The sequence below is a fragment of the Numida meleagris genome, chromosome 3 (genome assembly GCF_002078875.1).
Source record: "Numida meleagris isolate 19003 breed g44 Domestic line chromosome 3, NumMel1.0, whole genome shotgun sequence".
Taxonomy (NCBI): domain Eukaryota; kingdom Metazoa; phylum Chordata; class Aves; order Galliformes; family Numididae; genus Numida; species Numida meleagris.
Window position 1 is genome coordinate 3,482,763 of NC_034411.1, and position 26,827 is coordinate 3,509,589.

Below are 26,827 nucleotides of genomic sequence, written 5' to 3' on the forward strand. Positions count from 1 at the left end.
ATTCTATTTTCTCCAGCTGCAAGAGGTGTGTGACTTGGTAAGACACTTGATCTGGTTTTAATGAAAAGCAGTGGCTGCACAGTGATGGCATGGGCCTGGTGCCACAAGCACACACGGAGGGGCAGGGCAGGGTAGGGAGGCTCATCTGTCAGTGCTTGCACTAGTGGCACAGCCACGGGACTAGAAGCAGCTGAGGAAGGCCCACCTTGCAGCCACACACTGAGAAGACACGCAGACAGCGAGCAGCATTTCCATACCTGCCTTCCCCGGTCCATTCGATCCTCAGGTCTCTGTGGGTAGCTCATGGGCCCGCCCAGCCCCTGGTACTGCCCTGGTGGGTACTGACTCTGGGCTGGCAGCATGCGGTTCCAGGCGAGCAGCGGGGCGGCCCCAGCAGTTCTGGAATAGAGAAGTAGAAAGCATGACCTCCAGAGTTGTGTGCTACAAAACGCATGTTGCTGTGCTGTCATTTGATACGTGCTGCCCATCTGCCTCGTGTTTGCTCACCGCTTCCTTCCCCACGCTTGAAAGCTACAGGACCACACGCTGCCATCAGCGGCAAACTCAAACATTACAAACCAGAAATTCCCAAAAATTCCTCGAAAGGATTCAGTCCAGCTTTTATTCCGGGAGCAGATTTGCCAATTCATCCGCCAGCAATCCTGAACATCGATTAAAACCCAGCTATCACCAAGTTAGCTAAACGTAACGCACCATCCAAAGAGTAAACATGTGCAATACGGGAGAATGAGGCTTTCTTTTCTAAATGTCCAGACTCTTTCTGGGAGTCCATTCTTTCTAGTTAATTGCAGGTTGCAAATGAATTCTTACTGCGAGTATTCTGAATCTAGGGTAGGGGCCTTGGCTGCTTTTTCCCATCCATTATTCTGCTCAATATGTCAGAAGGTCTGATCGGGAAGAAACCTTTTCAAGTTCTATTGATGCCGTTTTCAATTGACCACGGTGACCTAGCAACATAAGCACTAATTGGCATGGACTGACTGACATTTGGTGTACAGTTTATATGGGAACGCAAATTCAACATCCATTATAACCCAGTTTGCCATCCTAGATTACTAACGGCAAGAAATGTTTTAATTGCCTTCAAGTACCTATTCTAATATGACAATTATAAAGCAACAGGTGTAATACATCAAATCATTGTTTGATTCAAAATATTTAGAAAAATGAGATAGCCATGATATAGTCTTTAAAGCTAAACACTGGTAAGGGTATGACTCCTTAGAATATTCATAGCAGTTATGTTTTGCAGTACAGTATGTTGTTGTAATGGGAAAATATTGGCTAGCTGAGAGAGTTAATCTTTTACGACCCACATTCAAGAGAGCCAGTTGAACAGAGATAGAAATAAGAAGGACAGCGAGCACAAGTACCTCATTTCACATTTACCTGTTGCACTTCTTAACTGAGTTACTGTGCCTGTCTTCAGAGAGCCTTCCCCTAGGTTTGCCGGAATACGTTGGTGGGACTTTGCCTTTGGACAACCACCCTAACAGAGGCTCAGTCTGATACATACTGTCAGACACACACAGCTCAAGGAGGCAGCGTGACTTCGCGAAAGAGGCTGTCCCAAATAGGAGGATGCTCTGATGGGAGCAAAGCTCTACCATAAGAGGCAAACATTGCTTGGAGTAAGCGGGGAAGCAATGTCAGAAGAACTTGCAAACACAAATTTCACCTACTGGAGTGGAGCGGAGGCAAAGTTTGAATTGGCATAAAAACTCCTATCATCTCCCAAAACGAAACAAATAATACCTGCTTATACAATGACCGGTCTTATCTGATAAATATGCAATAGTTAAACATGATGTGCAATAAATGTACTAGAAAGGAACTTGCACAGAAGCTAAATGGCAAGAGGCAGCTTTATTTTTAGCTTCTAGAGATGCCTAGAAATGCACAATGTTATCTGAAGTATTCAGTAGGAAGAGCAACATCATCTTCTGAGTTAATAGCACATTACACTTCGTGAACTAAACACTCAAATCAGTATTGTAAGAAGGATGTTCCTTTTGATTGAGGGTTTTGAATACTAACTTCACTTTGTTATTATTCTTAGAAGACAGCAGGCTCTTCAGGAAGAACATACTGTTCAGCCTCATGGAAAAATCCATTGGATTACCTACATAACCCCCAGTTCCAGACCTCATCAGTCATTCAGTTTCTACAGCTTTGCCAGTGTCCTTGTGAGAAATACCCTCAGCCCTGAGGATTACAGGTCAAAACTTTTGTTACATACCTACAACCGCAAAGTTCAAAACAAATTTCATTTGACATAAAGATGCATTTTGCAGAGTTTATATGCTGCATTTTTATAAAGCAATGTTTGGTGAAATCAGGACATCCAGCATCTCGGTTTCGAGTCCCTCTTAAGGTGTGAAACTGATAATCAGTTACAACTATAACGTGTTCCAGGGGATAAACCTGGTAGGAAAAGATATGCTGTAGTACATATGCTGACCTTAAAGCCAGAAAAACAATTTAAACCTTTTCTGCTGCTCTCAATTCGCTGAGCTATATACTATTGTCAATCAACCAACTTCTCAGATTATCATCTGGTGAACAACTCAGCAAACTATACGGCTCATGGCAATCGACTTAACGTCCCTCCAATGGCTGCATTAATGGGTGATTTAAGTAACCCGAGGGTGCAGATAGCAAAGCTAGGCCCCACGGTAACGGAAAATTTGCTGTTATCTGGAATATGACATGAATTCCCATTGGCAGTTATTGTCCCAGAGTTGCGCTGACTCAGAACGAAGCTAATGTACAGATGGACTGACTGGCTAACACACAGCATCAGGGAGCTTTATGTAAAAAGAAGAATCTTATGCTGGAGACGAGATCATCTGGATTATGAGGAAAAAGCTTTACATTACTAATTTCCACCCCCTCCCAGAGGCCAATGAAACAACAAGAACCAGTTCAGCACCAGCTGCACTACTCTATCCCAGAAACAGCACAAAGGCTCAAAGCTTTCCTGTCAGGGACAGGCTGCTTGCTTATCCTTTGCTTGATCAAGGATATCGTAGCCTCCTGCCAACCTACTTCATCTGAAAAAGCTGGAGCAGGGGCTGGCCTCTCCATCCGCTGCTTTCTTCCAAGGAGTCAAAGTGGCAGAGAGCAGAAATTCCTTGCAGCTTTTTCTTTTGGAGCACCTGAAGCAGCAGCATGCAGGAACAGCCCTGGGGCCAATGGCATAGGCAACAGCAGTTTGGTAGCACCCAGGGCTCGCTGCTGGCCCGGCCGCTACCAGGAATTAACTGGGAAGCTGAAAGCTTCTTGAGGAGAAGGCGATCAGTTCAACAGGTTTGACCTTTTTTCCCTACAGTTACACCACACGTACCTACCTTTACATCAGAGAAAGCATCTCTTTGAACACCCTCCTTTGTCAAATCAAATACACATTCCAAAACCACGGCAGAATTACTTATCCTCAGCGCTATGACTGGCAAGTTAGTGATTGTCATGATCGAACCAAATACAAGGCAGGAAGGGGAAGGTCTCGTAAGCAGACTAGGTAGAACAGCAAGAATTACGTTTTCCAAGCAGCACCATTCATCTGCAAAAACAGTGCATCTGGAGAGTGTGTGATCATTTCTAAAGGTATCAGCGAGAACCACGCGCAGCAATCCTACGACAGGATTCTAAATAGGGACGGTCCACTATGACGGTTACGTGAGAAGATGCATTTCAAGTGGGAAACAAAACAGAATTTGTCTGAAAGGAATTATTTACGTGAGAATTGAGCACCTCTTCCACTTTCCAAACATAAACGACCCAATGACAAAAGCACAGCAGTGTAAAAACAAATAATTACAAGTTGCAGAACTGTGGCAATATTTCACAACATGGTACTACACAAACTGTATTCAATTAAGGTGCGGGAACGGCAACTCTCACGGACAAAGTGATATTAAAGTTTGTAATGCAGCATTCAATTATAACGCGATATTTCCCATCGACCCCACACAGGACGAGGGAGCTGAACTTCCACAGGGATCTAAACGGTTGCCATGGAAAGCATGATCGCAGAGAGCTCAATAAATTCTACCAAAGCCCATACTTTCAATGGTTAACGTTTGCAAATAAAAACATGGGAAAAAGAAATTACTGCCTAATAGGAGCAGAAACTTCAAGGACCTTACATATACTCCCGTTCCTCCATAAATATAAACAAATGTAATTATTCATAGCTTTCACAGGTACGCCTGAAGTTTGTGAAGTCTGCCTGACTTAAGGGCATACAACCTATCAATGAGGGAACGCATGTAAAACATCCCTTATTATCAAACCATGTCACATTCCTTCTATTCGATGGCACTTATTGGACTGCGGATTCCATAATCCTCCTCTGAGTCCCTTCTGCATTTAATTCAGTTCAGTCTTAAGTAGTTAAAGAAACTGTTTTCAGTGGCAACTAATAACTACTGACCTACAGTGACACTGCCCTACAATAGGCTTGTCAGGCCTGAAAAACTTGTACCAAAGAAGCTGATTAGGACTTCAAGAGGTTTGTAGCAAGAATCAATGGCTAGTCTGTACTAATGCTCTGGTTGCAGCACAGAAATGATAAAAGTGGAACACCATTAGTTATGCCTCATTAAGCTCCACAGCCCTCCTAAAAAGAAATTTGTTTAGCCTGTCCAAAATCTAATGCAGTTTTAAGCTCTCTGTGTTCAATTTCATAGCATCTCAAAAGCTTCAATAAGATAAAGGCCAAAGAACCAAGAACGGTACCAAAGCACCAACAGTAAAGTTAATTTTGAAGTCTGGGTTTTAATGGAAAGTGTTTTTGCCTTCCTTTTTTAATACGAAGTACTCAAACCTTTTAAAGGATGAACACCGCATAATGCGCTCACAAAATATAAATAAATCATAGACGTTAATTAACTTCAAAAAACAACTGTTGTACAACACGATTCGAGCGAATTTATACAACAGCTCAAAACAAAGAGCTAAAAACGCTGTGAAAGCCAAACAGAAACCAGTACATACTCTTAACCATGCTTTACAAAACATCAGTCCCACCTGCCTTACCTTTGTGGTGCTTGCTGAAATAAGGGTGTAGGGCCTCGCCAAGACTCCTGGGGCCTAAGATCTAGAGGGTAAAACAAAAAGTGAAAAGTAAATATACTTACAAGAACCACGCTCTGATTTCTATACTGCATCACTTGTTCTTAAACTAGATAGATCACAAAATACACGTCACTAAGTCTTGTTCGGTTACTACTGCTGGCTTTGATTGATCTCCTTTACGTCGGCCCACGACAAACTCAATGCTAATAAAAGGCAACCTTTTAAAATACATTCAAAAAGCTTCAGGGTGTAGGAATTAGTTTTAATCAGTTGATGCTTGAACACTTCACAGGTGTCTATAACAGTCAGTAACATCTCAAAATGCAAAACCAAGTCTGCTGCTGTGAAACTGAAGACTTTAATATTTATATTTCCCACAAGTATGTTCATTACTACATTACATGAAAGAACTTTGCATTAATAGATATAAAAATAAATTTAAACTTAAGATTTCAAGATCTTAAAAGTGCATATAGATGAGACATTGAAGACATTTAAAAGTCCGTTAATTAAATATATTAATGATCTCTCAGGTAATATAATTAGATTGAGCTAAATCTTTTGGCCAAAGACATAGCCCTGCAGTTGTAAGAAACTGGAATGAAGAGGACCACCCACTTCTCAATTGTTTCTTCTGCCCAAACCACCTCTTTACAAAGACGTAGCAGTAACAACATTGCTTTAACAGGACACGCAATTAAATGGTTGTTGTTCTTCTAAATAAACTGGTCAGTAAACAGGATGAAAGAAACAGCTCATCAATAGCTCCCCGGTCAGGTCACAACACTCAAACTGTGTAGCAACGAAAAGCTTCAGTTTCAGTGACACCTTTGATTCTTTTCAATGGTGTTTAAGTGTGACCTAATTTTAACAGCTGGTTCCAGAAGCTGACTAATGGATATGCTATGATGGGACAGTAAGACCCTGTTAAACCGCCAATATTCAAGTACACTAAAGCCCTGCAATCGTTTGAAAGAAACAGGGAGAAATAGATAGAGGGAGATCTGTGCCTCTCTCCTAACTCCGGCTGGATTGTCTGCGTGCTTTAATGGCCTGACCTGAACAGAAAGCTTTCATGGCAGCACTTGAGAGCTCAGCACACAGTGTGGGCAGGCCCTACTGAAGATAACACACACTTGGGTCAGGGGAAATCAATTGTGATCCCCAGCAGCTCTGTCGTTTGCGTCTGGCCACCTCTAGCCACAGCTAATCCCCCTTGGCCAAGGAACGCAGTCACCTGCTCAGCAGTATATATATTTGATGAATTTATTACATTTTATATAAATACATCATATGTGCATATACACGCAGACACAGGTGCGTATTGTTACCAACTGATGCTCATAATCAGGTATAAGTGGTTATCTCATACATAAAGCACCACAAGGACCAAAAAGATGGATGTATGACACACACTGATTAAGCCTGTCAGAATTGCAAGGGTTTTCACATGCATAAGCAGGCTGGACAAACACGATGCTTTAGTGACGATGTTTGATTTTTTTTTTTTTTCTATTCAAAAGCAGTGTAATAGAAGAAATCCCCAGAATCACAATGCTGGCTTTGAGCTGGGGGGTGAAAATAAGCAATTAAGTTACAACCCTCATCTGAAGCTGAAATGAAGATGAAATCATTAAAGATTTCTATTTTTAAACTCAAGCTAAAATTCCATTATGTATTACCATAAATTTGTTAAAGGCCAGCAGTGCCCCCCATTTCAAACAAAAAATATCCCGGCAAGGTTTTTCATTTCTAATAGTTTCCAAGCTCTAATAATACTAGCACCACAGAATAATATGCAATACAGCACAACTGAGTTCTGCTAACAATGTTTGCAGTTTAAAACCCTCCACCTGTAGCTAGCACATCTAGTTCTGTCCGTGCAGCCACCAGGATGACTGCTGGGTTTTGGTTCTAGCACAGCTCAGGTTTAGCAGACCTACAGATCCAATACTTCCATTCTCCATACCTTGATAACTCATGCAGTTTTCAAGCTATAGCTTATTTTGCACAGATGCCCTTGTCACACTGCAATGTTCCAGTCAACACAGAAGCGGGAGGAGGCAGCTCAGTTCTCTTGTTGCTTGCTGGAAGACAAACTTCCAGAAAGAAGATGCCAGTCTTGCCCTGGCGTGGTGCTTCCCATTCCTATGGATCCCTGAATAAGGGCTAGTTAAACTTTTGTTTCATACTGAACTGCTTCTTTTCCTCTGAAAGAGGCCCAACTACCCTGCTGCAAGCACATCTCTATCTAACAGTTCCCTAGAGCTGCCAAGAGTTTAATGAAATCACTATAAAGACATGTAAAGCCACCTTATTACCGTTCACTTGTACGGCTCTGGTAGAGAACAGTCTTTGAAGGGGAAAAAGCTTGGAACAGTAAATTACACTTCAAAAAGTGACAGAACTGGAAGAGAAATGACAATTAATGTTTTCTTTAGTCTTCAAAACACAGGCATTTCCTAGAGCTATAAGGCCAAATAAACTGCCTTCCTCAGCAGCTCCTCAAGTAACAATTTATCTAATCAGTGTGGCAATCAAAGATGAGATTTTCTGTTTACTGATTGCACTAATCAAAATCACTTTTCAAATGCAGCTAATCGACAAGTTTACTGACTGAAATGAAAGTCATAAATCAGATACTTTGTGTTGCAGAAACCAAATATGCCATTCATAGAGTGCTGCCATTCCGCACTTGACTCCCCCAAGTTATCAGCACAGACAATTATTCATCAGCTGAAAATTGGCACATCAAAGTCAAATCAGAGAACAGCAGTCAGGAACACCCACAGCAGGCCCTTGAAGGAGAGGTGGCACTTTGCTTGACCGCATTGCCCTTCGAGAGTCTAATTTTTCTTCATCATACATATAAAAATGTCATATGTAAAATGAAAAGTTGCTTTGCATCAATCCCATAAGAAGTGGGCATTATAACCACATCAGTGCTAGCTTTTCCGGAATGAGACAACGTGCATTTTCAGAAAGCTTCCCAATCCAGTTATTCTATAACATACAGGTGTTCCCTCACATTCTACCTTTTACACTCTCAGAAAGATGTAGCTCATGAACATCATTCTGACACGAGACAATCTGCTCCACTAAGAAAATTCTGCTTACACCTTCTCAATGCCTCGTAATTTGATTTTCTAGTTGAAGACATCTGCTCTTTGACAGTGGCATTTGTGCTTGGACTAAAAGGCGTGCCTGCAAAGACAAGGAGCCGCCCGTGCTCTCAGATCTAGGAATACCTTGTGGAATCCAGACACAATGCTGTCTGGGTGAAATTGGTGGCAAGGAGAAATAAGCCTTACCTAATTCTGACAGCGAGTGTCCATCAGAGCAAGCACACTGTCCGCGTGTGCCTGTTCAACAAGATGACTGCCACCTCCTAAAGCAGGGTACAGGGAGATGCTGATGCGCTCCCACCTCAACAGTTTGCAATTCGTGACATGTAACAGTGTAGGGGTGCAGTCCCAATTGCAAAAACCCTTCAGTATGAGCACCAGAAAGACCGAGCTCAGCATGAGTTGTGATAGCTGAAGATATTTTCACAAGTGCCTTTAAATGGTTTAAGCAGATCCCATTCTCAACTGGGTAAAAGAGAAGCTGAGGCACACAGTGCATTGACAGGTCCTGCCGACCCACCAGCCACACGGCAGCACAGGAGGCCACGCACCAAAACGGAGCTGGAAGGACCAGCAGGTTGACCTGGCATCCTTTTAATACACAGACTAAGTCAACCCCTGCCTAACAGAAAATGAAGCACTAAGGCACAACAGGGAAGGAAAAAAAAAAGGCTTGCTTTTAGATGTGTCAGGCACACCCACAGAACAGCAGGTGAGGATGATGGGATGCCTGAAGCAATTTGAGAGTGAGGAAGGGGCAGGAGATGAGGAGAGAATGGGATGCGTTCAAGAAAGCCCTCGGACAATTTCTGAGAGCAACAGACGTGCTGGGATTCCATACTGATCAGTAGATTCAAGCCTCCTCAATTTGAAAGAACGATGGCATTGTGGCATATTTGCATTTGAAGTGTTTCCTACACAACACAAGGTGCTCAGATGCCACAAGGATAAGAGCTTTTTTAAGTACCTAATTGGCAAAATAAGCTCCATGTATGTAAAGCTCACAAAATTGCTTTGAAGTAACTGTTTTTCAGAAAGTGTCAAGATTCAAGCTTCAGAAGACAGGAACATCAGTATGGGGCAGGGACCCACAGACTCACAAATACCTTACCTCCCCACAAAACCACACATTCTCTCTCCTTGGAGAGAAATACGAAAGTATGATGCCAGTCTGGTAGCCCCACTTCCCTCTTCTTTAAAGGTCGTATTTTTGCTTACTCCAAAAATCCATTTGTTTTCTTTTAAAGAAAGTTCATAGCTTTAAACTCATACTTAATCTGTGCCTCCCCACCAATCTGATTTCTCACACAGGAAGGTTGCCCCACTCAAACACAGTTCATCCACTCTGGACCTGGACAATAAGCTTAATTCAGAATGGCCAACGATATCATTTGCTCTTCCCTACACAGTCAAGAAATACAAGTCAGCTATGAAAAGTATGACAGCTTCACTATGCAGCAATCTGGTTTCCTACATATGACAGGTTGCTGGAGATCGAACTTCGGCTATCTCACCTGTTGAAACTTCAAACATCTAAATAAATTTAATATTGCAAGAATTCATCTAAATAATGACAACTGAGTTTAAAGCTCCTCTTTAGGCAGTTTAGTGATGTTTTTTCCTGTTTTAATTCCACCATTACAGAAATGCAGCTCCTGATCACAGGTAAAGAGACAAGACCAACAACTTCTCTTCCCAAGTTACTGAAGCAGATAGCTCAAAATAAGACTGGCATATAGGAAAAGACACAACCAAACACCTCCAAAAGGGACTGGGCAGTCCACACAGGCCAGGAGCAAACTCTGCAAGACACCACAGTTCTTCTCTCAGAGTCCTACAACTTAACTTGTGCATTAATTATTTCCTGTGGCCAGCACTCTCTTCAAACACAAGCCATTAAACTTCTAGTCCACTGATGCTAGTGATGTTGAAATTCAGCCACATACTAAATACACTCAGCATAACAGACACTAAAACCCTTATTGGACAACATGCAATTTGAATACTAGGCACAATATGTAAAGCAGGGTCCTGCTTACAGGTACATGTTTGCATTTTAGAATCAAAGTTGTTTTAGTATATTTCTTTATTGGAATAGCTGTAGTGAAAAGTAAGAGAGAAGAGCAGCCCAAGGTTCATCACTCCGCTACCCGATTTCCCAACACACACAAAGCTCTGCAGTAGTTGTGGACTCTTCAAAAGCATAACTAACTCACACAAGGCAGACGTTTGGAGAAGAGTCATGTTCATATCAAATTATGACTTGACATTTAACTAAGTCAAATCAGAATAATTTTGTGATTTAACTCCAACAACCGTTTCCCCCTACTCTCAATTTAATGCTAATTAACCAACAGCTAAATGGAAGAAAAAGTTTTCAAGAACACTTCTTCTAGTGTATTTTCATTCGTTTCTAGTTTTGTGCTACTATTCCACAGAAATAAACCATCCAGTTAGGCTCTGAACAGCATGGCCAGTCGAGACTAAACAACAAAGCCAAACTGGTTTTAATAACACCAAGATTTTCCCAGTGAACAATACACACTGTGTTGTGTCATTCCAACAAGTTCAGAGAAAAATATTTTTCTTTTAAAAAAAGCAGTACTCATACTGGTGCTAATTCATATGAAGAACAACTTTCTTCTGAAAAAAGCATAAGGTGATCAGGCAAAAGGAGGAAATGGAGTTTGTTTCTCGGCAGGATTTCTGTAACAAAACACCAAATGAAGCAACATAAAACATTTCCCATTCACTGATGCCAAAAGTGTTTAAAATTCAGCACCTCAGTGTGCAAGGGCACCAAATATACCATATCGGAGTACAGCCATCTGAAATTTCAAGAGCGTAGAGAAATTTATTGCCTGAACTCCCGCTGTTGTCATAAGAACATCAAAGCAGTCAAAACACACCTCCTGCAGGATGAAGATGAATTCCTGAATCTACTTGTTACTTGTAATAGCACAACAGACCAGAATCCAACTCATTTTTCAAACTCAGAAAAGTTTAAAGCAGAACTCACTTACTTGACAGCAATTTAGGAATCTGCTGCTGCCCACTCATAAGTGGCCGGGTGTACGGGCTCCCATAAGCTCCAAGGGGTACCGCATTGGCGTACATTCCTGGCATCCCTCTTTCCCTTGGCATTGCATGGCTATTATGGGTAAGAAATGAAGAGCAGAAAGAATAGGATGTGTTCACGAATGCCATCTTACAGCACAGCTGTTACTTAGTCCATTCAATACCCATCTCTCTCCAGTGCACCAGTGGAGATGTGCACAAACATGCTGCAGTGACTGACTTACACATAAGGGTACCAGGCACACCACAAACAAAGCATACACTCTGTGAGCTGGTGCTAGCAAAAACTCTCAAGATTCTATAACAGGTCCCAATAAACAGGAGAAAAAAAGCCATTTTCTGCAAACTAGGTAAGAGTTCAGTAAAACTGAACTGCTAACGCTGAAGTCAATGTTTGCCAGGCCTGTGGTATTTTTCCTTACGCAGAATTACATTCACATTAAGACTCCAATGACCCCAGCATCTGCCACCCTGAGAAGCAAGACACATGCGATCAGGAACATAACTTTTTTCACCCTTCATAACTACAATGTGAGAGATGGTTCACAAATATAGCAGTGGAACAAATTATGCTTTCTAACGCACAAGTATACGAAAGGATGTTACTTTTTCTTCTTCCAGCTCCTCTAGAGCCGCATTAGGGCCATAAGGTGAGGGGAAAAAAAAAGTATTATCTCTTCTTAAAGAGACTCACAGAGTTTACTTTTATTTGATAGTATTACAATCTACTTTAAAACATTCTCTGTTCAGGCTCTGACAGACATACGGCTTCCTGTACTTCCCAGTAAGGGAACAACATTTCATTTTATCTGTAATACACAGCCCCTGCTCGCTCTCTCTTAGATGTAGTACAATAATGCTTCAGAGCACAGAATGAAAGTTATCTTGACTTTTGGAGAACTAATAAAAACTGAGTGTAAAAACGCCTTGAAAAATGACAATCAAACAGATTGTAGGGTGTAATCCAAGTGCTTTAAATAAAGGTTTGTAAAACCCCCTCATTTTTAAAAGCATGAAAGACATTCCTGGCTTTGTAATAGTATTAACTACCACTTGTGTGCAATATCCTCATTGTATCTTCTGTACTACTTCAAGGGAGTATCCACCAAACAAGTTGAAAAAAGAAAAAAACAGGAAAGCTAATAAGAAATATTTTGTGGAAAAAACACCCCTCAAAATAAACAACTATGAAGGTATTACTGCAAAATTATCATGTACGATTTTCATTAACACTGACTATAATTAATCACACGCCAGAGTTTCCAGTATGGAAAACCAGCATCTAATCTGTTTCCAACCCCTTGATGTTTTTTTGGGTTTTTGTTTGTTTTTAAAAGGGGGAAATAAAGGAGTATAGTCAGTAGTACTGCCAGGCTTACCCTAAAGTTCTAAACGCTGACTGGTCCAAGTGGACTGGCTTTCTGTCTCGATTAAAACCAAGCTGTGGTCTCCAAGGCCTGCCATCATTGTTGGTCTTTTCCCAGTCTCCTGGCTTCAGAACTGGAGGTGGTTTCCTGAATACCAAAAATAGTTCCATAAATAGTTACCAGAGCAAATGCTCAGATTAATGAAAGAAAATTCAATTATTTGAAATCTCACAACTGATACTTACTTTGCACCAGGTAACACCGTAGCTTTGAAAATAAAGTCTTCATCAAACTGTGGATCTTTGAAAGAGATACTGCAAGAAAACATTTGAGAAGTGTGTTTACTTGAGAATTAAGACAAGCAAGATGAAAAATTAATTGCTGGTCAATTAACACTGACACCCACAACAGAAAAGATGCAAGAACCCATGACTTAAACTGTACAGCATGTGGGCATGTTGACCACATGGAGCTGGATCTCTGCTGTTTTCTACAGGGTGATGTTCCTCCTCTACTGTGTCAGTATTCCATCCAAAAGAAAATTTATGTTTAGAAAACAGTTAATCCTATGTGTGGTAATAAAAGTATCTATTCAAGAACTGTGAGTACAAATCTTCTAGTAAAAGCACTTGTACTTGATTAAGGTCAAAGGATACCATAGCAAGGATGGGAAAGATATTAGATTGCTATGCAGTCTGTTCAAAAACATAGAAAACTTGGAAGTGGATTTTCCTGGAGCAGGGACTTTTTATTCCAAAAGGCAGCCTTGTACTTGCATGTAGTTCTGCCAATGAGATATGTATGTTTTTTTTTCAGTGACATCTCGAAGAACTTCTGTTTTGAGCTGTCTAGCATTACCCAAAGAACAAAATATGGATGAAAAACTATTTTATGCTAGTGGAACGCATTCCATAGCAGTTTGGGTTTGCTTTTGGTAAATTTGTCCACACTCCAGTCTCCTGGTTTAAGTATCTACACTCCACCAGCTGCCAGGAAGAATTCTGAAGTACACAGGACCAGCTTGCTTGCTTCCTGTTCTCTTACTACCAACCATTTGATACAGAAGAACGCTAGGGATGCCAAGAAAGACAAAAGCAAATCACTAAGCAGACTAATCTCTCTCTTCCACATGAAATAAACCTATTTTTCCTTCAAAACAGAGAATGAATTAGACTCCAAGGAAAGAGAATAATGGTCCCTTAGAAAATTCAATCAGAATCAAAAGAATTGAAGAGTAGAACCATGACTACTCATCCCATCTCAAAACACAGGAAGAAAAAAAATCTTTGCAACAGAGGAATAGACAGAAGCATAAAACAATTCAAAGCTCCTCACAGTGGCAGATGGAAAGCGAAAAACTACTGACTACTCATCACTCAGTGATGTTCTCATTTCAGAACATCCTTTCAACAATATCCTGTCAATCCACAATTTAACATTTCTTATAGCCTCTAAGTAGTTGTACTAGTTGAACCAAGTTATGCCTCTTTTGAGGAAAAAAATTATTCAAGCAGATCACAAGTGATTTTCAATGTCTCAAGTATCTTACGTGGCACAAGACATGAGAAGTTACAGGCTCAAGTATTAAATGCCTACTCTACTGTGCCAAATTAAGTGAGAAAGACGTAACACACTAGGTGTACAGAAATTTGCTGTTGAGTATAAGAGTCATTCAAATCATTTCTGACCACAAGGTTAACCCTTGTGAAAACTCTACATTGTTTTTTATTCATCATGAAGTTTCCTCTTATCCTCTCAAACACTACGGTAAGGCAGTCATTATTACTCCTATACATTCTGCAATTACAAGGAGGACAAAAAGGAAAAACAAAGCCAAAAAAACATTGTTGGGATGAAGCTTTCAATCTAACAGATTAGGATCTGATTCTTAAAGGGCTGGCAGGTACCACATCCTCACAGACAGCATCCAACACTTGCAGGGCTGAAATATGCTACTAGGTGGGTCTGCCTCAAGAACAATGTACAGATGGAAAAGGCTCACTTGATCAGGAGAACCCCTCTGTTAACCAAGACTTCTAAGACAGGAAGCTGATGAGAACCTGTCTCCAGAAGAGAGAAGATACTAAAATAAACAATAACAAAAAAAAATCCTAGCAGTGCAGACAGCTTTTATAAAGAGAGCTTCCTCCTACAGGGCAGGGAACCCAGCCATTCAGGGAGAGAAGAACAACCCCTTACTGTTGATTCAAAGACACAAAAGCTTATATTCTCAGACAATTCCTAAAGAGTTCAATTCCTGGGAATTGTTAGGAATGAAAATGGATAAAAATCCAACCAGCAAAAATGAATTAAAAAAATCAAGAGCTGGAAGGCTCTTAATTGGAAAAAAGTGAAATAAAAATCAATATCCAATTCTGTCTCAGAGGTTTGGACTCATGAAAGTTTGGTTTTCTTTAATTTAAAAGGCTGGATAGAGAATACAGAGTTCTACTGGTGTTGCTCTTTGCTTGCCAGAGATCCCGAAGTCACAACAGAGAACACACAAAAAAGTAAACTGGGCAAGATGAGGCACTTCTGGAGGGACGTGAACCACTGGGTTTGATGCACCGAGAAGCAACCACTTCAGATGTCCCTGCACAGGGCATGCCACCACACACTCTGCTTAACCATCATGACCCAAACGTGACTAACATTATATTTTGAATTCAGTTTTCACAGAAAAAAAAAGAGAATTTGAAACAAAACTTTCATTTTTTCTTGAGATGGATTCTACAAAACAGGTTAAACTGAGTTTTCTTACTGCAATCTGTACACCAACATATTAAAACCCAGAATTTACTTACCTGACAGCAGAATTTTGTGTAAGATCACGCAGCATTGGAACGGGAGACTCTACTGTCCTGATAAGAGAAAAGGCTCTGTTAAAACCTCACGTAACATTTCTCAGCATCAGCTCCACTTTCTCTATAGCTACCACACACAACTGTCAATTAAGCCTATGACAAGTAAAATATTTTGAAATTAGCTTGCCTTTTCTCTACACCAAATTGTTGTATAAGCAGTGGAATTACTGAATTCTTATTTCTTTATGATACTTTTGCAGTTGATCATTCATGTGCATTCTCTCTAAGGTCTAATAGTGGATTTGCACATTTTCCACTGTCCAAGTGTTTAGGAGTAAAAACTACTCAGCACCTCAGAAACCTCTCCACATCACTGAAGTTTGATCATAACAAGCCAACAGGTTTTAAGAGGGCAGGAGAAGTGCAGAGTAACAGACACACACAGACACCGCATGGACACAAACTGACTTCCTCGGGGAGGAAAAAAGGCTCTGAAGAAATAAATACTTTTAGCAGCTGTTTTACCAAGCACTTGAAGAGTTTCCTTCCTAACAGATTTAATAGGCTGGGATGCAGCTGCTTCTTAACCCTTTCCTTCTTCCCTCCAGAGAACTTATATCCTCATGTTGAGTAGAGGAACAACATGCTGGAGAAAATTAACCTTGTCCATCTATTGGCTCACGTTACCATGCACAACCATCACACATCATGGGCACACAGGTCAAATTGAACACATTTTGCTAAAAAGATCTGGATGAAATTTAGCGAGCTAGACACTTTTTGAAGTGCTGATATAAATGCTTCCTTATCTTCACAGAACTTCTAGCAAACAGTATCTCTCTAGGTAAAACAAACAAACCCCACACATTTCTCATGCCCTAGATAGGGAGGGCAATGAGAGAGTTTTCTTCTTCCTGCATTACTATTCCCTCCAAGAACAGCTCTGACTTGCTCATATTCTTCACATGCCATGACAAGAATAGAGAACTGCATATTAGTGACTGTGATCTAGGATACATTATCTGTCCAACAAAATCGAAGTATTTGTGCATTTAATAGAAATGAGTTACAGAACACCTGCTTATACCTCTAAACAAAGTTAGATTAATGAATGCATATCCAACAAAGCAAAGATTACACTGATGATTTCTCAAACTAAATGCATTATCTTGAAAGAGGAAAAAAATAAGCTTATTTTCTACGTGTAGTTGGTTAAGGTACATTCCTGAATTTAGTTCTACAGCCTAAATGGAAAACAGCAAAGTACATCTCTATCTGGATTTTTTTTTTTAATGCAATTAAGATTAGCATGTAGAAAGCAGGGGTTTTTTTCTTTGAACAGCACGCCCTACTGGAAGTCACATCAGACTCTTAAATCAGAATTCACACAAAAGCACAAGACCAAAGCAATGTGATAATACTGAGGAAGGCTGCTGTTTTCACTACCGCTGTTAGTATGTAGTCCTGGTTTACCTAAAAGTAGGCTTGTAAAATGAGCGTTCTTGCCTTTGAGTAGTATACTGACCATAATACACGCCCACTCTGAATCCTAGCAGAAAGCATGCTTGGCTTCGACCTAGATACACCATCTCATCAGGAATTTTAGGTTTCTCATTGTGGGCATGTTTTTTGTTGTTGTTTTTTAGTTTAAACGCAGGCATAACTGAAGGAAGTACCCGTTACCGTCAAACAACTGATGCTGAAAGCTGTACTCACTTATCTGGAAGAACAGCATTTTCATTCAGTGTAAGCTTTCCCTGGATTCCATAACACAACTCTGGGGGCAAATCCACTGGCTACAGAAAAAATAACATTTCAGATGAAGCACATAAGAACTCCACCCCTCATCACCTACACAATCCCCTAAGAACAAATATAGCCTACCTCTGTATTTTTGGACTTGTACTGTTCTACAATAAAGTCACAAAGTGGATGGTGTTTTCCAACAAAAAGAACATCACCACCAAGGCTATTTCTTCTGTCTAGAAAAAAATTGAAGAAAACAGGTAACAGTTCAGAAGAAAGAAAGAAGTAAGGAATACAGCATACCAGCACACTATTCCATTGCTATCTCCATCAGTGCTCCTCCAGAGGAAAGCTTCACTGTGATTTACGAGAGAGCTCTGAAAGTTCTCAGTATCTCTGCCCAGAACTGGATGCCTCTGGTCACCAAAACTAGCAGTAGGCAGTAAAAGAATGGAAATCCTGTGCTTAATGGGAAGAATCTTGAATTCAGAGCCACGTGATGGCAAAGACATAGATTGAAAAGACATCTCCCGTGATTGCTTTACCTACAAGAACTGGCAACCAGGTATAATTTTTGTACAATACTGAAAGTAAAACAGTCTTGCTTTTATAAATTGAACACGAAGGTTAACATACTGTAACTGGACACAGACTGCTAACCAACTCTAATTTTGAAATACAAGTTTACTCTTTGATTCCAACATATTCATCTACCAATTACTTTGACAATGTACGCTGGTAGAAGTTTTTGATATGACTAAGTCGACATCTAATTCTCAGGTTAGATCTTGCTTTTATTTTAACGAAGTAGACCTGCGCAAAAGTGAAAGTTATAAAATAAACCCATCAAGGATCATCCTAACTACCAACACTATCCACAGGAAGTGGATATAGCTTGGCATAATTCAGCTCCTGCTCATTTAGCGCTTAAAGCTACATGGAGCCGTAGTAAAAGCAAGTTGTAACGAATACAGCACAGTCACAACAAAATAGAATAATTCTTACTTTCTTCAGGAGTGAGGTCAGGATACACTTCTTCCAAGGCAGCTCTCAGGCGTCGCTCATCAACAAATGGCAATAACGCAACACCTACAAAAATCAAATCGTCCTAGTTCAACAAGTGTGAAAAACAGTCACTGTTTTGAGGCATCCTAGGAGAAAGCCATCTGAAAAAAGAACCTACCCAGAAAAACAACACAAAAAAAAAAACTAAAAAAGCACCGTCCTCTTCTAGTGGAAAAACTCAAAACATAATGCAAGCATTTTACTTGTGGCACTATCCTAATGCAAGTTACCTCTGCTACACACTGCTCAGATGAACAAACGTTGGATGTTGGTCTCCATACCAAACCAAGCTAAATTACAGTAAATTAACTAGAGTATTCTCACTCAGGGAGGAAAGGAAAAAGTAGCATGGGGGTTTGGGAAAATGTGATTGGCACAGGTTTTAGCTTTGCGATGTTTGAGACCACCCAGGCTACCTACGTTGTACAATACTCTGTGTGCTCGACCATTCTGCCAACTACTAATGCTTTAAACCAAAGTCTTCAAAACAGTGACTGACTGGAAGAAGCTTGAAAGAGACAGTCCAAACCTTTCCACTTTCTAAGACATTGTAGTAAAGAACAGTGAAAAGATGAGAGTCCGAACCGTTGTGTTCTGAGCAGCTATGGTTTCAGGAATGATAAACGTGTTCGTGAACGGCTATCCTTGAAAAGATACTAGCATGGAAAGTTCTAATAAATACTTTATCTTACTGTTCCATCAGTATGGCGGAAAAAATAAATTTCAGAGCCTGTGACCCTGCAGGCTGCCAGCGAAAGGAGGAAAAGTAGAACAGGATGAAAGAGAATGGTTATGTCTGAGCACTCCTCTATCCTCCTCCCTTCCCACAGTCTGGGGAAGAGACGCACTTGGAAGCAGCATCCACTACCCAGATCTGCTTCATTCAGGAATAAGATGAGGTCATTAAGACAGACATTATTTATATCATTTGCTAAAGATACTCTCCCAACAGAATTCAGTTCTACTTCATTCAATTTATTAAGAGATAACAACAGAAGAAATCACTATGTTCAGACATGTGGTGATGCAGATTATATTATCCATTAGGGACTATTCATGTTAGCTATTAGTTTAACTCCCAAGTAACGTGGAGGCTCCTCTCAGGACCAAAATTCCTCACTAAGCAGTACATCTCACAACATTTCTCTGAGCTCACTCTTAATCATATTTGATAAAACTGGAGAACAGTAATACCTGGTGTGCTCCAGTATTTTTCTTCAATTATCAACTTGAAAAAGCACTAAGAAGTTTACTGTGGAAATTCTTTAAAACATATACTTCTGTCACCTTTATTAAAGGTTTCAATCTAGAGTAATTATTCTAGTTCTTACTTCATTTCCCTTACCACAAACAGTAGAGCGTTATCTAACCATGACAACAGCCTGCTTCTACTGGTGGGCTTTCTACTGACGATATTCATCGTTTCTGATTTGCATCTGCACGAGTTCTACCAGCAGGCAGATCTCAGACACATTTGTCATTACAGTTTTAATTATGCCAGTATGAAGACTGACAGTGTATCAGAATATTATTTAGCTGGGACCAGAGCTGCACAGTCTGCAGCTGCCTACCACAAGTAAGAAGGCTGCACTGCTCTTGCTGTGCAAGCATAAGAGGCTAACTTCCACACTGACTGACCCCTGCTGTATCAAAGACAGCACAAGATCACAGTCACATTCAAATTTCAACTGGAAGTACTTGCAAAGGGAAACACCGATGAGCTCACCCTGGAAAACAAACTATTCTCACCTTCACAACAGTGGCAGAATGATTGCGAAATATGAATGATGCATTCATAACCCAAGAAATTACAAGAAGGACCAACGGTGAACCTTCAGGAGCATAATTACATCTCCAATAAGATGAGCTTCGGATGTTGTACTAGCAACACAAGGTACACTAGACACTTTTACCAAGTGTCTTCTAGCTTGGAAATTTCTTGTTTCACAGCCGCCTCTTAAACACGAGAATTCTGGATGTTAATCCAGAACAAAGAATTTATAATGCAATTACGTATCAAGTGAATACAAAGTAATGTTACCGACTGCTGAAAGCACATGGAAGCAACTTAAAGCACTACTCCTTTCAACTGTAAATTTGATAACCAGACAAAAGGAATAAGGACAGTTGCCAGAACTACAGCAGAGGGTAAGACAGACCTTCAAGTCACAGAGCAAAAACAGGCTAAGCTACATATCTCAGAAAACTCAGGTCCATCTGCTTTGATTTTGGATCACTATCAGGAGTAAGTCACTGGTGTGTCTAGCTGGCTACTTCAAAGCATGGCTGAGATGATGTAGAGAAGGAACAACAGCATCACAGATGCTGGCAGGAACCTCTGGAGACAATCTTGTCCGAACCCCAGTTCAAACACAGTCACACCTTGTCCAAGACTATGCCCAGTTGGATGTGAAGTATCTCTGAGGACAGAGAATCTAGAACTTCTCTATGTTAGCACATTCCAGTGTTTGACCACACTCAAAAGAAAAAAAATTGTATTATTATGTTAAGATGGAATTTCATGAGTTTCAATTTGTGCCCAAATCATTACTTACACAACTAATAGAGCTGTTACACTGCTGGCTGAATACCAGGTAGAAAATTTGGCAGCTCATTAGAACTAAGTATTGTCTAAGGGAAGAGACTGTATTAAATACTGTATCTATTTCCTCATTCTTTGTACACATTCAAGTATTTCCATATTCTTCAGCATTTTTCACTAGGTACTAATGAGCCACTGATTGAACAGAATAAGATCTATTAGTTAAATGCAAAGATGACAAGAGACAGTAACATAGGCTAATAAAAATAGAAAAATGATTAATCTACGTCAGGACAAATTAGTAAATCTAGAATGACTGCTGGAATTACTACTAATCATTGCCAATCCTAAATCAGTTTTTGAATCATAATTTCTTACTCACGGAAATTTCTTCTCAAAAAATACAGCTGCTGCAAGATACTCCCCCACACAAGGTAATACAAGTTACCCACGTTACTTGGTAGGTCATTATCTCACTAGCATCATTTCCCATTTTCTTCCTGTTTTTACAGTTCAAGAGAAGAAACCTCAAGTTTCACCTTGCCAAGCGTACTTCTTCCCATTCAGATCAATAGCAAAGTCCTCAGGGTAGAAGTCAATTATGCTTGATTCCTGTATTTGAGAAAAATAAAAAAATCATTAAAACCAATTATGGAATTGACCGAGAATGCTATGTACTTATGCTCTGTGTTAGCTCACACTCTGCTAAGGAGGATGCAAAGAACTTTGACCAAGAGGAAGATCTTTTACTAAATACCATTTAAATAAGGAGTTTGGTAGGGCATTCCCATTACCTAGAGTATCAGGACAAGAAATTAAGTAGGATAGGAGAACTCCTGACAACTAGTCTCTGCTCCCCAGATAAGTTTCACAGAGTTTCTTACAGAAAGTAAATGTTACTAAAGCTTAAAGAAAGTCACAAAATAATCCTTCCTTGTTGAAAAATCTGATTCCAAAAAATCACTTGCGAGGACCTTTAAATAATCTCCACAATCCACCAAAACCATTCCCTTCTGTTCTCCGTTATTTCTTTCTGCCTGAAGTCAAAAGCAGCAAGCCATGATCACACAAAACTGCAAGACAGCAAAACTTCACAGAGAGAAATAAACCAAGGATTCTTACCGGATCTGTCATGAGCTTCCTCCAGGTTGGAGGCAGAAAATTTCCACTTGCAGCTGGAAATACTCCCATCAGTTGTTCAAGAGGCTTGAACTGTCAAAAGTAAACCAGCAGATGTAGGACATTTCTAGTGAGCTGTTAAATCATAAATAAATAAGTATGCCCTACCGGTTTTGAGCCCTTTTCAAAATCTGAGGGCATGTCTGCAATACCCTCAAAGTCAGAAGCAAACGGAGCGTAGTGAAAAGGGTAATACCAGTTCCAGGAAGCACAGCCCTAGGACACCAAAACAAGAGAAATAAAATCAGACAAATCAGAAGTGGAAAAAAAATAAATCAAACAGCCCAGTAACTACAGTTGATAAAACTTAGCCCAGCATCAACTGGGAGAAAGAGAAGTCCCCATGATTAGAAAAGAAAGAGCTCTTGCCTCTAAAGGTACTCTGGACTTCAGGTTGGGACTTAATTTTTCATAGCCAGATTAGAGCGAGTGAGTTCACTGGATAGTGAATGGAGACCTCAGGCATTTCCTCGGCAGCACAGAACAGCAGATAGACTTCTCTGCCAGAGTACTCCTGCTATGTGCTAGGTCTGAGTCACTAAGGGAGACAGCCAAAGAGACAGACCTAGCACCATAACAACACAACAGACCTTACAGCACAATCTTAACCTTAACTTCAGGACACTGCAACATACCTCATGCTTATTTCCTCCCCCTTGAGAGAGAACACACACACACAAAATCCCATAAAACCAAACAAAAATGTCTTGCCAAGAGCAGGAGATCACAGTCTATCCACACAGATAACCAGGCCCTGGGGCTAAGAAGAGCAGCTTACAGCAACTATCCACATTTTGAACTCGTGTAGGGAGTTTCTGGCACATCTCAGAGCATGGAAATGTGCACTGGCAACACAGAGGACAAATTTACAAGTTCTCCATAACAGTGTAATTGCACAAGTCAAAGCCATTAGAGAGGTCTCAACAGGAGTAGTAGTACTTTTCTGGCAGCATACAGTTTGCAGCACTGTTTTTCCAAGCTAAATCCCACTGTTATCTTGAGAATACAAGGGACTAGAAGACCCTGATATGATGCACTCCACATCATGTGAGTATCTGAATGGTATTTGTTGCAGGCTGAAAAGGTATTGCTTTAATTAGTTACTTTTGTACTCTGCACAAGCACAGACATAAGCATGTCAGGTAACATTTTGTTTTTCCTTCTTACTATTCCACCTTGAACACTAGGAAATATAAAGTGCATTCACTTGAAAGTGGCAAAATAATACTCAAAAAGAAGAAAAGAAAGTCAGCTCAAACATCAGTACACGATGCACTTTAAAGGAAATGTGTCTCTAGAAGGTCTAAGTCAAGTTTTCACCTCCTCAGCTATTTTTCTTAGCAGTACCACTTGAAACAAAAGCCTACTGTTTTGACTTCCAGTGCTGAATAAGTAAATGTCAACGAGGCTCCTCCAGCGATATTTTTGGTATAAAGCTACAGAGACTTTAATTATCAGATACAATTCTTCACAGTTCCAATATATGTCAGGAGCCAGGTGGATTGAGGTTCATTTTGCCCCCCAAACAGATGTTCCTACTACTGGAACACATTCTCCATCATTAACTTTTTTATAGGAGTAGAAAAGCATATAACATTCTTTCTGATGTTTTACGGACAATGAACAGTGGTTGGTTACTGGAAGGAATTTGTATTGTAGCCAGTAGAAAAAAAGCAAACCAATCTTGAAATCCTTACAGTCCAGCAGTCAACTAACCTAACTTGGTAGGTGTGCGGGCAGAAAGTTATTTGACTGCTGCTCTAATACTAGTACAACAGACTCCCCACATATAGCAACTTATAGTATCTTGCCTACACAATAACAGTTCTGTTATTCAAGTGCAGACGACAGCAGCTTATGCAAGTATTTCATTGCTACATTATTTTAAGTTCGCATATCATTTTTTATCAGGTCTAGAGAGAGATTTGCCTTCTCTTAGAGTACTCTGGACATGAAGCAAACCAGCAAAGAAAACCCTAACCATCTGTGTTTGTTCGTGAAGTTTTCCTTTGGAACCTTACTAAACCAGAAATATTTTCTATGCAGCCGCCTTTCCTTGACATCTTATTTGCACTCCTCAATTTTCTTGAGAGCACTGTGGTCCTGCCTGAAGCCTCAAGTTATCAACCTCACTGATTTATTTTCTTTGCAACTGTAATCATCTATTGCTCCTGTATGTATCAGTCACCTCAGTCTACAAACTCAGAAGGACAATGAGCTGTCTCATACATACATCTCATTAACTAAGCTGGTTTTACATGCTAAACTAGGCAACATTGCAGAGGGACTTGCCCATATGGCTTTAAGTCTGGGTATAAATCAGTCTATCAGCTCTCATAATTTAAAGCCACAAATATCTCAGCAGCAGTGCAAACGCAACTGAGGTTTGAATAGTTACAAAAATCCCACACCATTTGCACAAGGCTATAGCATGCTCACCAAAGAGCAATGAATGTACCTCCCACACTCACTTCTTCGAATACAATAGCCTTAATGTTACAACCTTCAAATGAATACAAATATTTCAGTCCTCTTGCAAGTATTCTCTCAAGAACATCTAATCTCAGTTTTTTTTTATAAGATAGACTGCCTTTTGCAGGGGTTTTGTACCACTGCAATACTGAAGGTTGCACTGACAGTTTTTCCAGCATACATCTATAGCTAATCTGAAGACTTATTTACAAAGCTCAGAGAGACACTGGTGCATATATAGAGCTCTAGGAACACATCTTGCCACAATTAATAGGAATACAGTAAGCTTCCAGCAGACCTTAACTGTGTTCAGGATTGTGGGAATTACCAAGGTGGAATTTCCAACGTGGCCGTTAACTCCAGGTGATGTTTTTCCTCTGCAGGAGGTAGGATGTGCACATCTAAATCCAACTCTCCTGCAGATCAGCTGCAATAGACTTGCCAGCCTTACGCTGCAAATCCTCATCCACCATAACTCTAACAAGTTAATATAATGGAACAGAAGATGCTTTTTTTTGTCATTCCAAAGGAATAATAAAGAAGCATATTAGAATAAGCTAGTTTTAAAACCGCAGTTTTTTGCACGCATGCGAGATATTTGCTCAGCCTGAGCTTCAAGTCAGGCAGGTGTGAGCCTCCTAAGAAGAGTGCATGGGCAAAGCCTTGGAGCTACAAAGCCACACCGAGACAGTGAGCTTCATTTGCCCAGGCAGATTCTATTCCCAGCTCACATACAAAATATAACTTACTTTATCTTCAGAGCACAAAACTAGTTATTAACCAGCAGTGCAACAAAGGCCAATCTGACATCTCAATTATCAAAAGATTTAAATCAGATACAGATTACTTCAATCACAGTGCACTTCATGGAACATCATTAAAATCTATGGTGCAGACCAACAACTCTGTTCCTTCCAAATTCTTGCTAGTGTTTCACAGGTTTTGTGCTTTATTTGGTCATTGCCATTTGCCGTGTTACCTGCCACTGTGCTGCTATCTACTGCAAAGGGGAAAACACACTTCAGTTCTTAATAAAGTAACAAGCGCTGCTACTGTATGTGAGGGATGAACTGCATTCAAATTTTAAGTGTCAAACAGAACAGCTACTCACATCTTCAGAAAAGCGATGCTTTTCAAAAATAAGCAATGGAAAGAGGCAAGGTGCAGACAAGCGACAACTGAAGTTTCAGAACAGAAATTAAGTACCTGATAATAATATCTGAGAACCCAGCAAAGCCCTTCAACATAGGACTGTACAACTTTACGACGGAATTTCTCATCAGATGCATCAACATCAAACTTGTTTTTATAGTAGCGCTGCTTCCAACCAGTTTCCCATAACCTGTGTAATAAACAGATGTCAATTCATGTTCATATTATATGCCCGTTTACATTTCTGAATTAAAATTCATAGCAACTAACTCGCTACTTCAGTCCCACTTTTATTAGGAGGAGTTCCCCTCCTACTAAAAAACAACCCAGTTGTTTTTATTTAGTTAACAACAATCAATTGGTTTGCTACTGCTGTTGAGACAAGCTGTGGTTACCAGCAGAATTATCTGAAACTCAGGAAGCCAGCACTTGCTGACTCACATCAGATGAGTTCCCTTTAATACAAGGACTCTCAGCCTTTCATGCCAGGCAGGGGTACAGAGTCAAAAAACAAACCCACAAACACTGTTTAGCCTTACTTCACATAGCTCCCCCTTTTGTCTGTCTGGGGATGGGGCAGGGAGAACAGCCACCTGCTCAATTCGGCAGATGCGCATCTGAATCCCTCAGTTGCAATGCAATATAGTGGTTATACAGGTTGCGACCTGCTTATATTCCGTACAGAATCTAAAGCACACGGGTAACCTGTGAGGTTAACTCAAACTTCCACAAGTTAAGCTCATGTTGCAACAGATGTACTATGTGAAGCCTTAGGATAGACAGAGCAAAGGTTGCTTAAAATTGTATACAACACGAAAACAAAAATAACCCCAAACCTTGTTTTGAACTAGTTGACCTGTACTCTGACATTATTTATACTTGACCTGAGCTAGTTCAACCATGATTCAAACTGCTGAGGAGGTGGAAAAACCAAGGGATGTTTTCAGGAGTGTAAGGCAGACAGCCAGGTGAGCAAGGACTAGGGCCACCTGCACTGACATCTGGACAGTCACGAGCACCTGCAGCCTCAGCAGCTGCCTCTAGGAGTTCTCCTGCAGCTGGATACTTACACAAGTTCCAAAACCCCTTCAATAGGCCAACCACCACCGAGAAGTTTGCCAGCGGACTAGAACTACTGAATCTAGCTTTGAAGTCATTCTAAATACAAAACTTATTACTGTAAACAACTTTTACATC

At 40.3% G+C, this 26,827-nt stretch overlaps 1 protein-coding gene across 1 annotated transcript in view; it reads right to left on the minus strand.

Annotated features, from left to right (window-relative positions):
- The window catches only part of XRN2 (5'-3' exoribonuclease 2), a 45,628-nt gene that overhangs the window by 4,289 nt on the left and 14,512 nt on the right, over nt 1-26,827 (minus strand). Inside the window, exons 17-29 of the mRNA XM_021390684.1 lie at nt 25,685-25,820; nt 22,115-22,222; nt 21,950-22,039; nt 21,367-21,439; nt 18,226-18,309; nt 17,359-17,456; nt 17,191-17,270; nt 15,475-15,531; nt 12,916-12,984; nt 12,683-12,817; nt 11,249-11,376; nt 5,062-5,122; nt 258-399 (exon numbers count right to left, since the gene is read on the minus strand). Coding sequence (XP_021246359.1) covers nt 258-399; nt 5,062-5,122; nt 11,249-11,376; nt 12,683-12,817; nt 12,916-12,984; nt 15,475-15,531; nt 17,191-17,270; nt 17,359-17,456; nt 18,226-18,309; nt 21,367-21,439; nt 21,950-22,039; nt 22,115-22,222; nt 25,685-25,820 — 1,261 coding nt within the window. The remainder of the gene's footprint in view (nt 1-257; nt 400-5,061; nt 5,123-11,248; nt 11,377-12,682; nt 12,818-12,915; nt 12,985-15,474; nt 15,532-17,190; nt 17,271-17,358; nt 17,457-18,225; nt 18,310-21,366; nt 21,440-21,949; nt 22,040-22,114; nt 22,223-25,684; nt 25,821-26,827) is intronic.